Consider the following 12,441-nt stretch of genomic DNA (forward strand, 5'->3'; position numbering starts at 1 on the left):
AATAATCCTAAATACTTTTTGTACGATAAACCATTCCAAACAAAACTTGAGGCAAATATACCAAATAATGGTTTGACCACGAACAACTTGTAGAATACAGTAACAAAGAGTTTATAGGAGGTTGTGTGTCCAGACAGTAGCTGTGACCACTTAACATATTTTGTTTATGACTAAATAGGCAACCTTCTATCTAATGACATTCCCATCTGCCTCAGCCGCATTTTGTGTTTTGTGCTAATTAGCAAATGCTTGCATGCTAACATGCTACACTAAGATGGGGATCATTACAACTGCTAAACATCATCCTGTTAGCATTGTCATTGTGAGCAATTAGCTCAAAGCCCTGCTATGTAGCGAGCATAAATGTAGACTCGCCTTGTGTTCATAAAAATGCCCTTTACTTAATGATCAACTAATATAGATAATTATCGGGACATTCAGATTGTGCTTTTCAGCTCAAATCTTCCCAAAGAGAACATGTGTGTGTGAACAATGTTTGAATTCATGATTTATTTTAATTCTAACAAATCTTTCATATTTCTGTAGGGATACAGTGTGCCGGGACAACATTAGATGTTTGTTTAAAAACCGCCACATATATTACACTGTGATAATGTTGTGTTAACAGAAGGGAAGAGATAACCACATAACACACATTCAGTGGGCAGAACTTTATGGTAGCTATTGTTTAAATGTCATCGTATTCATCATTCGGCGTGCTGCTCATGCCTGTCTCTCAGCTTATCAGTAAACATGACAATTCCTGTCAACATTTCACATGTTTTGTTTTGTTTTATGGACAGTTTGAAATTTAACAAGTGGATTTGCAGGAACACACACTAGGATTCGACCGATATGGGTTTTTGATATTTAATACTGACGCTTCTGGAGCGCCCCACATTCAGCACTTAAGTTTGACTATTTTTATGGCATGTAAGTCCTCAAAAGTATTTAAGCTTTAAAGATGTTATTCTTGTTGTTCTGAAATAGCATTACATCTCTGCCAAAACCTGTGCTTATACAATTATTTTAGGAGGAAAGCAGTGCCAATATTATTACATTTTAAAAGGCATAAAATCCATCAAACCGAATCTGGTGTTTCTTCTTTTAACTGGGTGCCATAAAGAGTTTGCTGAATATCAGTCAGCAAACGAGAATATCGGTCAAACCCGAGTACAGATGTTATGTAAAACACATATGATAACAATACTTGGATTCATCACAATCAAAAGGAATGATAAAAGCTGCCTCTGAAAGCTCAAACTGTGCACTCCCGAGTTATTAAGTGGAAACAAAAATATTCAATAAAAGTGAAAAACAGCCGTGTGTTGCTCTTTGTTGTCGCCTCCAAGTTGAATGTTAAATAGTTATTTTTTGGAAACAGGATTTATTTTAAAAATAATTTATTGTCCATACTTATTTCAATAACTGACAGTGTATTACAGCTTAACATATATTGTGAGGTTGTGAAATTTCAGTTTACATGTATAGTCACTATTAAGACTGTAGTGAAACAGATTTGTCAGTAAACATGGGTTAAAATTTAAAAAAACACACAGTCCTCCTGAAAAACAACTTATTATACCTAAAATATGCACAAACATATTTGCACCTTTGAGTGCACTTTATTTGTTTTGACTTTCTATTTATACTGAAAACTAAGTAGCAGGTAGTACACAGTGTGAGCTTTCAAATCATCATATTAACATTTATGCCAATCATTTTTGGGATTTAATGTACATTTTTAAAATAATCCAGAAACGTTAGATCAGAAATTATTCAATAAAAATCAACTCTTAAACATGACCACAACAAATTAGTGAATGTCTGCGATGACTGCTGAGGAATCCTCACATTAATGCCGTATGGGCCAAATTTGTTATTGTAATAGACGCTTAATGTCACAAATAAAAATGAAAACACACCGAGCCAGTAATACAATAAGGCGATCAGAGAAAACAACGTGCAGGATTCACACTGTAAAATTTCTTACTTTAAGTTCTCAGTAATGCGCCCGAACGCAGCCGCTCAACCCACAATCATACAAACCAAACACATACAGTTCTCTGTCAGTGCAACTCAGGCTGGCTCGCCCACACATCCACATCACATGACTCTATCATAAATATCAACTCAAGATATCTACAGTATGGACATATGCAACATAAGGAAATGGAATACATGCAGGTCAAAAACAAAAAAACAGTGATAAACATGTCCTTAAACCATACAATGCTGCTGTATGCATGTTTTTATATACGTGTATATATTGTGTGCAGTTTTAAAAGAGAATCCCTCCATCTATGTCAGGAGTATCTTTTTTTTCCCAGCGGAAGAAAATTAATTCAGTCTCATATTTTTCCATATTTGCAACTTCCATGTGTGCAAACATTCAAAGTGAGTGCAGAACTTGTGAGCCATGATCTTTAATCATTATAGTGCCAAGTCCTGGGAAATTTACATCCTTACAAGTTTGAAAACATTAAATCTATTAATTGGGGAGTCACAAAAATAAAAATGTCTCTGTTTGCACATTAGAAGGATGGTTGTCGCAATTTCCCTGGTATTATCATGACTTAGAGTAATTTTCCAATCTTACCAATGATAGTAGTCTTTATAAGTCTATTAATACCAAATCATATTCCACTGTGGTCATTTTGACAACAACATAGCGCAGAGACACAAATGCGGGCTATAGCAGCTGACAATGTACCACCTCTTGAGTTGTGTAATAACTTGCGGTTGCCTAAGTTGGTTAAATATATAATAAAGCTTGAGATGAAGCCAAACCATAAATCCTCCTACTAATATTCTTGCATTTTTTATTCCATTAGGGGGGAAAAAAGGTTTCTGGGGAAGACTAATCCTGATGCACCAAGAGTTACAGTGTTGCTACTTCATGGACTCCACCTGTCTAATTAACTGTGGTTCAAATCCTTCTCTTATTCATTAATTAAAATTGATAATCAAAAAGCCCATAAGGCAGCTGTTCATTTTCAGAATGTGTTAAGGCCTCAGTCTGCTTCAAACAAAGCGCCTCCAGTCTGCAACATCACCTGGGCTGCGTCTGACAACTTTCCAGACAATCACACCCTCTTCATGCAGCCACTGGCCAGGTGTGTGTGCAGATGTGAAAGTAGCAAGGTTTGTACTTTCTTCACTAATACCTCAGTCACTTCCATATGAACAACAGAGTGAAACAACTTGAGTGCCCTTGTGGAGAAACTAAGAGAGTCTGAAAATGTGTGCCGTTATCCCCATTTGAAAGAGTTATTGTGTTGAAAGTACAAAGATTCTCGTGTTCTTTTAACTGCTGCCATTCAGAAAATGTACAAACACTTTAGCATTTAGATGTGGCTAAATGACATGTCAGCATGGTTTGTTTTGAAGCCTACTGACCTTCTAAGGATCGGGTTATACTCGTAAGAGACTAGATAATAGTTTGAATATGAGGATAACGCTGTACATTTTCAGACATTTTAGATTTTTTACTCACTAAAAAAGTGACAGAAATACCAGTAATTTCATGTACTTTTTCTTATAGGAGCTGAGAAAAAGGTTACGACATGTTTACCAATTACGGCTTGAAGTGGGTGTGAATGTTGAATTGTTTGTTTCAGAAAGTTGCAGAGATGGCTGGACACAGAGTTCCCCTATCCAATGTTGGAGAGTTGTGAGGGGAGGAGGTTTCTGAAACTATCCAACCATCTGATAAGCAGTTCTGTTGAAGCATACTGGCAGGTTTAGTCATGTAGCAGTCTGAACTCTTGTACAACAGTTTAGTGACAGATCTTCTGGGTGTTTAATTTACTTGTTCATCCTTTTACTATTTTTCTCATATCAAAATAAATCCACGGTTTGCTTCTACTGCACTGACATCCTTAAAGTGAGCCGACCCCTTCAATTAAATCCCTTTAGTAGCTTCACAGGTAGCAGAATTTCTTGTAGTGATGAATGAACCGTTTCATTGCTCATGTGTCATATGAAAAGTCAGCTGTCCTTTAGTTGTAATTTTACCCTGAATTTTCCCAGTCAGCCAGAAAAAATTTCTTTAGGGCGGAGCAGGGAGGTTTAGTTAGTTCGCGGCTAGTTTTTCTCCCATTTGGAAGTGTCTGTTAAATAAGGCGTCCCCCTACCAGCTACTGTGTCCACTACGACAGAAGAGAAACACCTTGTGCCAGTGTTGTGATAGTGTGCTCTTTCATCATAATTTAAAAGCTGCCCACTGTAATTAAAGCGCTTTAGAATTACATTAAGAAACTCTAAAGGTCAATTCAAAAAAGGCAATCAATAGAAAGGAGCAAAGAGTGAATTAAAATCAATCATTTTCCGTATCCACTTCTTGTCTGTTCTCCTCCGCCTAACCATTTCTTTACCTCACATGAACTGGGCTTACTAGCGTTTCAATGGTTTCCTTGACAATGAAGTGTGAGGTTGAAAAATAAAATAAAACTTTGAACAAGACAATGTTTCTTCACTGTATTTAGGCAGCTTTAAAAGAAAAAAAAAAATTAAAAACGAAGAACAAGAACGAAGCAAGATACAGTAGACGATGTTTAAGAAATGGAGGGTATTGCTCAAACTTTGTTATGTTCCTTTTTTTATCCCAGTTATGTATTTTCCTTGAATTTCCTTCATTGTGTCTTTGTCATCAAAAGTCACTGGAAAATAGCCAGAAAAGGGAAAAGAACAAGCGAGTGGAACAAGGATGTGATTATCAACCTCTTGGAGAACAGAAGGATGCACCCATTTGTTTCCTATTTACCTGGAAAGAAAAGTAACAGATCAAAAGTGCTTTAGAAGATGACAAACCCTTTTGGTTGAGCTAATACAGACAGTCATATATACAGTAGAAACAAGACACAAACAGACTTCCAACTCCTCCGTCCAGAGTCACACATTTAGTTATTTACATTTTTTTAGTAGTGTTTTTTTTCTTCATTATTCTATCCATCTTCCACGACTCTTAATGTACACAAAAGGCTCCTCGCGCCATGTCTGTCCTTGTCCATCCAAACTTCTTCTTCTGTGGTTAGGGGGGGTGGGGGGGTCAGATCAATAATGTTATTGGGCCAGTGATAAAGAGAAAGAGGGGAAAGAAACTGAAGGCAGTTTTCACTCAGTGATATCATGTGTCTGGAAGCTGGTTGATGTCAGTGAAGTTGGTGTCATTGAGGATGATTTTGATTCGATCCAAAGAGTCTGCCTGTCGTATTCGTTCCAACTGTACCTGCGGACATGAACAAACATTAATTGATTAATTTAAACTTAAAAAAAAATAATAATAATCACACATTTCAGTTTCAACATAATTCTATGTCTCTTTTAGTTATTACATTGCACTCAGAGCTGTTAAGCTTTACTCGCAGCAGTGAGTGCTATGCAGGTTTTATTTTCCCCCGGGTTATGCCTCTCAGAGTACCAACAAGAAATCTTTATTTATTGTCACCAATTTGACAATACATGCGCAGCATTTAGAAGGGAAAAAAATGCTGCAAAGTGATAAAACACAACAAGTACAGAAATGCTGCAAGTCACGCAGAACACAATGGAAAACAACAGTTTCTGGGAGACAGTAAAAGGGGATGGACATGTTAGGAGACACCTGGTACATTTTATTTGTTGCTGTGGTTTGTGGCTTCATAAAATTTCTTGATTCAGTAACTGTGTTCTGTGTGCTTTGCAGTGTCAGTTTTGCTTGTGTTTTCTTACTTGGTAGCATTTTCAAAATATGTTGTGAAATTGACGATGTTTTCTTCATTTCTTGCGTTTTGTCTCTTTGAAAGTCTTTTCTTAAGATTCAGTGTGTAGAGCTCTTTGGGCCACCGTATAACACTCACCAAAGAATACACTAGAATTGAACAAAAATAAAATCTGAGCCAGTAAAGGACACTGCTCTTTGTAGTAAATATGCAAGTATAATATTTATTCAACATAAAATATAGGATCTCCATCAATGAAGTATTAATAATACCACAATGTGCATATCATTTCAACATTTTTTATTAGACTACCATTAATTTGCAAAGCCTGATAATTAATTTTCTTTTTTGTTGTAGTTGATATCTGGCTGAAGAACCTCTGATTCTTTTATGTCATATCTCCAGATGGACAGAAGCAGAGATATCATCTTTTTTTGTTCCACACTTTTATTGTCATACCTTGGCGCCTACATTACCCACAGGCCCCAGGTGTGTTATGCCATTCGTTGTGGTGTTCACCCTACATGACTAACCAGCGATGCGGGGCCACACACACTTAACGAGCCACTAGCCTCAGGTAGAGATGAGGAGCGGGCTACAGTGGTCCAGAAAACCCACTTCTTTCTCTACACCGTCAGATTTTTATCCATTGTCAACATACTTTCAGCAGGCACTGACTCAAGTGACATCATGTTGTAATAAATTATATGTGGATGTGGTGCGGGGAAAACCTACACAGGCCGACAGTTCAAACACTAGGTGACAATCCTCCTTCCTTTAATATATTTTTTATTCCAGTTCAGTAACATTTGTGTGACGAGGCTGTCAGATGATGTGTCATCAACAGAGGACATGAATATCATTTAATTCCAACCAAAGATGACAACAGCGCCCTCGCGGTTAAAGAAATGTATTTTTAAAAGCCAAAAGTTTTTTTTATGGGTCTAACTATTTTGATAATCTATTAAATCATTTTCGTTTGGTAGTTTTCTTCATTGTCTGGTTCCAGCTTCTCCAAAGAATTTCTGCTTTCTGAAGATGTCACATAGGGCTGGACCATTTTTCCCCCCCATTCGATTTTACATTTTATAGACTAAACAATCTCTGTGACTGTTTATTCTTCATTTCAAAAGTGAAATTAATCATTAGATGCAGCTCTTCAATGCTACATGAAACAACAAAACAGTTTACTTTTGTTCGTTTAACACTGTGTTTCACATTTCACGCTTAAATGGAGCTTAACTGTTTACTTAAACCATTGAAGCTATTGTGTTACGCTAAAAGCTTTAATTCAGTGTAAAGTACTTGTTGAATTAGAGCTCCAACAAAGTTAAAGTTATAAACAGCATAACCTTCTACAGATGCACACTGAAGGATAAGGCTGACAATATTCTTTTTTTTAAACAAAAAGTCAAGTCAAAGCCAACCATGAATTAGTCTATCAATACCTATTTGTTCCTACCGAAGACGTAAATCTTTAAAAACATTTATTTTTGGCAAACAAACAGGAGTAGATTTTGTTGGGGACTATTTCAAGCTGTAGATCAATCCACATTTGGTGCTCTAGTTTTACAGCAGTAGGATGATGTATGTGGGATTGAGTCAAAATAAACTACAGTGATTGTGTTAATGGTAATGAAGGAATGTTTCCAGTGCAGCAGTGTGGCGCATTGATGTGTTTTTAATGGTCTTTGAACAACAACAATCAAGCTCTGGCACAGAGGAAGAAGATATATCAGGCTACACAGACTGTGTAGACAAAATGCTAATGATCAAGTCATTGCTCGCTTTGGTCTTTTTGTGGGATTTGTTGAAAATAAAATAAAATCCTCCTTACCTGAAGGGTCTGAGAAAGTTTGACAAAATCCTTCTGAACCTGCTCGCTGACATCCAGTTCTGTTTGCAGCCGCTGTGCTTTGTCTCTCTCGTCAAGGACCTGACTCTCTAGTGCACTCTGCGGTGAAAACACAAACACACGGACACGCACATGGATGGATAAATTCAAGCTGGCTAAATGGAGCCAATAGGCTCCAATGAAAAATCATCTATGTTACTGAAGAACTGAAATAAATATTTAAGTGAAACACATTTACTGAATAATTTAAAATGATGTAGACTGTGCATTACTGGTCGAGTGAACACTTTAGTGTCATCACAGTAATTTACAAATGGCTTCTAAAGTGCAGTAAAACGTTTACATATAGGCTTTCTCTTGCATGGAAAGAACATCATGCTCAACTTCATCTAACACACTACCTCTTTCTATCTTTTATAAGGAAATATTATATATTGCACCTAATTACTACATTCATTGAAGCATTTTCTATAATTTGATGATAAAGTGATTAGATGTTTATATTTTGGCTAAGTATATATAACAGTATTTGCTACCCTCTGATATTATTGGTCACATCAACACAGCAACATTTTGGGTAGAGTTTTTTGTGTCTACGGGTAAATGCGCCAGACAACTGACCTTTGCAGTGATGAGCTCTTTGAGCTGCTGCTCCAAGCTGATCCTCAGGCCCTGTATGCTCTCCAGCGTCTCAGTCTTCTCAGTTAGACTGCTCTGCAACTACATAAACAACAGATGAAATGATGAAAGTTAATACAATATATATTAATAATACAAAGAAGTACTGCACACAATACATTTCACAGGGCAGTGTTGTAATTTGGGATGAACCTATATGCAGGATCAGGCATTTTTTTACAGCCTATATATATATATATTTTTTTTTAAGACTGCAGCAGGTTTTTTAAAAAGCTGCTCTAGTAAATTTTTTTGGCCACCTGGAGGCAGCAGAATGTATAGCATCCATTATGTAGGTAATAGTGAATGAGTGTTGCATGTATTTAGCGCAGCTTTGAATATCAGGAGTAAAAACATGTTCACTGACCACATGAGGTGTTTTGACAAAATCAGTGGCATGTACATTAGAGAAAGCTCTGTCAAGAAGTCTCTTTGTTTCCTAACAAGATGCAATACTGCACAATATTATATAGTAAAGTACCTGTTCCTTCTCCGCTTTTATTCGCTCCAGCTCTGTCTTCAGACTGGAGAAAGATGCTGTGGAAAGGAGACATCATTAGATCTTACAGTACATCTGAATCTGAATCTCAAAGCCAAGATATTCTCTCTATATTACGTGGTCTCTTGAAAATAATTTGGCAATTCATGAATAATTCAACAAAGCTGCACCTTTACTGGAAGATTCTCTCTGTGTGTTTTGGCTTGTGTGAAGTAAGAGATCTACACAAACCCTGAAAGTTAATAGGCTGAGCCTTCAAGTCAGCGTTGAACTAAAATCCATCCAACACAAAGACGAGACTCTGTTGATTGTTACAGTGCGAGTAAAAATCATTAGTTGCGCATTGATATTAATGATTGTGTGAAATTTAGCAGTATTGCTCATTCATTCGTTCATCAGCGGCCATGTACCGAAGACAGAGGGAACACTGTTTTCTTTCCGTTGTTACGCACATGCTACAGACTATCCGGTTGCTGCACTTCTGAGTTCCACTTTTTTTGTTCCGTCATCAATTAACATTTAGAAAATACATTTTTGACATTTATGAATCGATGCAGAATCGTCCACGTCTGCATCTCAATGATTTTTTCACACTACCCTAGGTGGAACTATTAGTTGATAAAATTGTTTATAAGAAATACATATTACATAAACATTGGTAACTCCTTCTGAAATGTGAACATTTTCTGTATTTTATATTTCTTTTAAATAATATTATCATTAAATATCTTTCAGTTTTTGACTGATTGGAAACCAGTAGAAACAATATGGCCTAAAATGATTTATTATTATATCACATTTCTTTCAGCACTTCCCAGCAGTATACCACAATAATTCCTAACAAAGTATTCAATTAAATTGAACCCAGATTAGTGGCATTAAATTGATTGAATTGATAGATTAACCAATTAGAAAGTCTATGCTAAAAAAAAAAATCGCCATTTGTCGATTTTGAGTCTAGGACAGCCTCCTGCAGCACAATACACTGTCAAAACAATCCCACTTTTAGTTTATATATTTTATATCATAAGTATAGAACAGCTGCCCACAAATTCAATGCAAGATTTTTTAATACCATCTAAGGATTTCAATTCAAAGCTTCATTAGGCTTTTCAAGATTCCCTGGACGACATCACCTTGGGCTCTCACATTTCATACGCTGACTAATTTGCTGACAATAAACTGAAAAACGTAATGCTATGTTTTATCAATAATTACAATAACTGTTAGCTGCAGCCTTAGTTTTAACGTTCTGTTAATGCTACACCAGACAGGACTGTTAACCTAAAACAATTTGGACACCAAATCTCTCATCATACACTGGATGAGGTGATCAATAAGCTAGCTTAGTGAGTATAGTTCTTTCAGTAAACCACTACACAGGTGTAAGGTTAAGGCTGTGAGTGCACACACTCATATTCACTCAACAGTGTTACTTTGACATAACATCTGAATCTACCACTGTAACACGTTATGACCAAACTGTGGGGCAGGAAAACAATCAGTAATATCTGTTAATGCACATTTTAGCCATTCCAAGACAGTTCAAAACATGTAAGGGAAAGGGCTCTATGCTGCACACTTTGCTACAGTTAATAGTCCGACAGCTACACCATTAACACACACATACAAGCAGTTAATGTGGGGTCGTTCAAAGCGTTTGCCATACCTTCCAAGATGTCTGAATGATCAATGGAGAAAAAACAAAAGCAGAAACAGAAGAGAATGTAAAAAAATGCCCAGCAAATGAAAAACTTGTATGCTGGAAACATCCCCACAGAAGTTAAAGGGTTCTAAAAATGTTGTTTGCTGAGTTTTACTGAAAATGTTTGATTAGTGGTTTACAGTATATCTGACTAATGGTTAGTTAATGATCTAAATAGATAGTTTGCGTTGACCATCGGAGTCTCACCTATCTCCTCCTTACAGCCCTCGATCTCCAGCTGCAGAGTGTCCTCCAGGTTTTCCTTTAGACACTGCTCCGCCTGGATCTGCTCCTTCAGAAACAGAATTTCCGCTTTTAGCTTCTCCTCCATGTGATCAGCAGATGTCCGTAACGCCACCAGGTCCTCACGTAGCCCCAACACCAGGCCATGCAGCTCCTGAAGAAAAATTAAACCACATTAGAGGCGTCAAATGTTAGGAATCATCGTCATTATACAGTACAACAATTTGGTTAAGATAATGCAGCAAGACTTTGCAGACTTTCTTCCTTTAAAAGTCTGGTGATAATGTAACTGGAAAATATGATGTTGTATGCTGATGACACCACTGTATCTATATGGTGAAAACATCTAAACTAAAGATATTTCATATGCAAAGTATTCACCATTACACCATATAATATGTCTGCTTTGACAACTTACAAAAATTATTACCAGTTTACTTGGTTGATACTAATTTCAGACCAGCCTCTTACGTAAAAAAATTTAAAAAAACACACCGTCCTCTCAGTCATTTGAATGAGGCCAGCATGTCAACACAAGTTGTAAAATCCTATCTCAAAACCGCTTTGCAGTCTTTTGGCATCTTATAAACCTACAAACTCAGGGATCTGCAACTCAAACCACCCATCCACAGGGCTGTTTAATTAATTACTTAAATGGGTTGCACCACACACAAGTACATACATGATACACGCAAAAACATAATCAAACACTTCTCAGGTCAAAAACACACACCAAGCTGTGTGTTTATTTCATTCCTGCCTTCTTCCTCTAACTCCCTCTGTCTAAATGTAATTTTTTTTATCTTAAGACATGCTTCTCTTTAGACATTTTGAGCTTGACTTTGATGAAAGTCCAAAATCCCATAGAAACCATATGTCATGGTCTCTGAATTCCATTTTCTTACTTGCTATTGTGGTTTCGTAAATAACTTCCCCACAGTAATGGGCTGCCTATAGATTGTTTCCGAAAGCAACATTTTCAGAGGATTTTCTGCAGAGAGAATTTCTTTTTGATTTAATGATGAATTTATCTGCTGTTAGGGCCATTGCAATTTATATAGCAAACACCATTTAGCACAGTATTAGAAACTTAAACATTTTATGTTGTCTTGCTTTCTCTGAAATATGTGCAGAGCTGTTGAATAATCCAAAAATTACTGTATTCATACCCAACAGGGAGATTTCAAAGTATTCCAGACAGAAATGTTCTCCTTTCAGAAAAAAATAGGAATAAATAGTGACACCTATACAGAGCCTAAGTTCCTCACTTCACTATAGGACCTTCTTTAAAAAAAAAAATATGTATGGTAGTCAAGGGCAAGAGACTTACTTATGCCACAGAATTGAGCCCTGTATTACACATATGATGTTGGTCAATTTAAAATATAATTTGTTTTTGCAGTTTGTCATAAAACAGTAAAGTTACATTTAGTTTTGTGTGAAACCCGTTCAATGAACTACATCTCTCGTCTCGCACAATATATGTCCGCAACATATTAACGAAGTAATGCTAGCTAACGTTCATTGCTTGGTTGCCACTAGCTAGGTAACTTAGCTATGTTCCATGCAGAACTATCTCACCTGATGCGTTTAATCCAACGACTATTGGTCCTTTCATCACATCATCCTCCCATCTAAGTTTTTTGACATTAGCTTCAATAACGTTAGCTTCAGTCATTGAGAGAAACAGTAACAACGTCACATACGTGACTTTTGGGTTTGTGGTTTTTGTAATTATGTATAGTCTTATACCTCAACT

The 12,441-nt window shown here is 36.6% G+C and overlaps 1 protein-coding gene across 2 annotated transcripts in view; it reads right to left on the reverse strand.

Moving 5' to 3' along the window:
* Positions 1-1,388: 1,388 nt before the first annotated feature.
* Positions 1,389-12,441, reverse strand: part of rabep1 (rabaptin, RAB GTPase binding effector protein 1) — a 37,701-nt gene continuing 26,648 nt past the window's right edge. Inside the window, exons 14-19 of one of the 2 annotated variants that reach the window (XM_038708209.1) lie at positions 10,647-10,836; positions 10,404-10,415; positions 8,717-8,772; positions 8,179-8,277; positions 7,540-7,656; positions 1,389-5,230 (exon numbers count right to left, since the gene is read on the reverse strand). In XM_038708209.1, the coding sequence (XP_038564137.1) occupies positions 5,129-5,230; positions 7,540-7,656; positions 8,179-8,277; positions 8,717-8,772; positions 10,404-10,415; positions 10,647-10,836 (576 nt within the window). In that variant the 3' untranslated portion in view covers positions 1,389-5,128. The remainder of the gene's footprint in view (positions 5,231-7,539; positions 7,657-8,178; positions 8,278-8,716; positions 8,773-10,403; positions 10,416-10,646; positions 10,837-12,441) is intronic. The other variant, XM_038708210.1, reaches the window with a different exon arrangement.

Source organism: Micropterus salmoides, unplaced genomic scaffold, assembly GCF_014851395.1.
Source record: "Micropterus salmoides isolate LMB-PRFRI ecotype aquatic unplaced genomic scaffold, ASM1485139v1 Ms_hic_scaffold_9, whole genome shotgun sequence".
Taxonomy (NCBI): domain Eukaryota; kingdom Metazoa; phylum Chordata; class Actinopteri; order Centrarchiformes; family Centrarchidae; genus Micropterus; species Micropterus salmoides.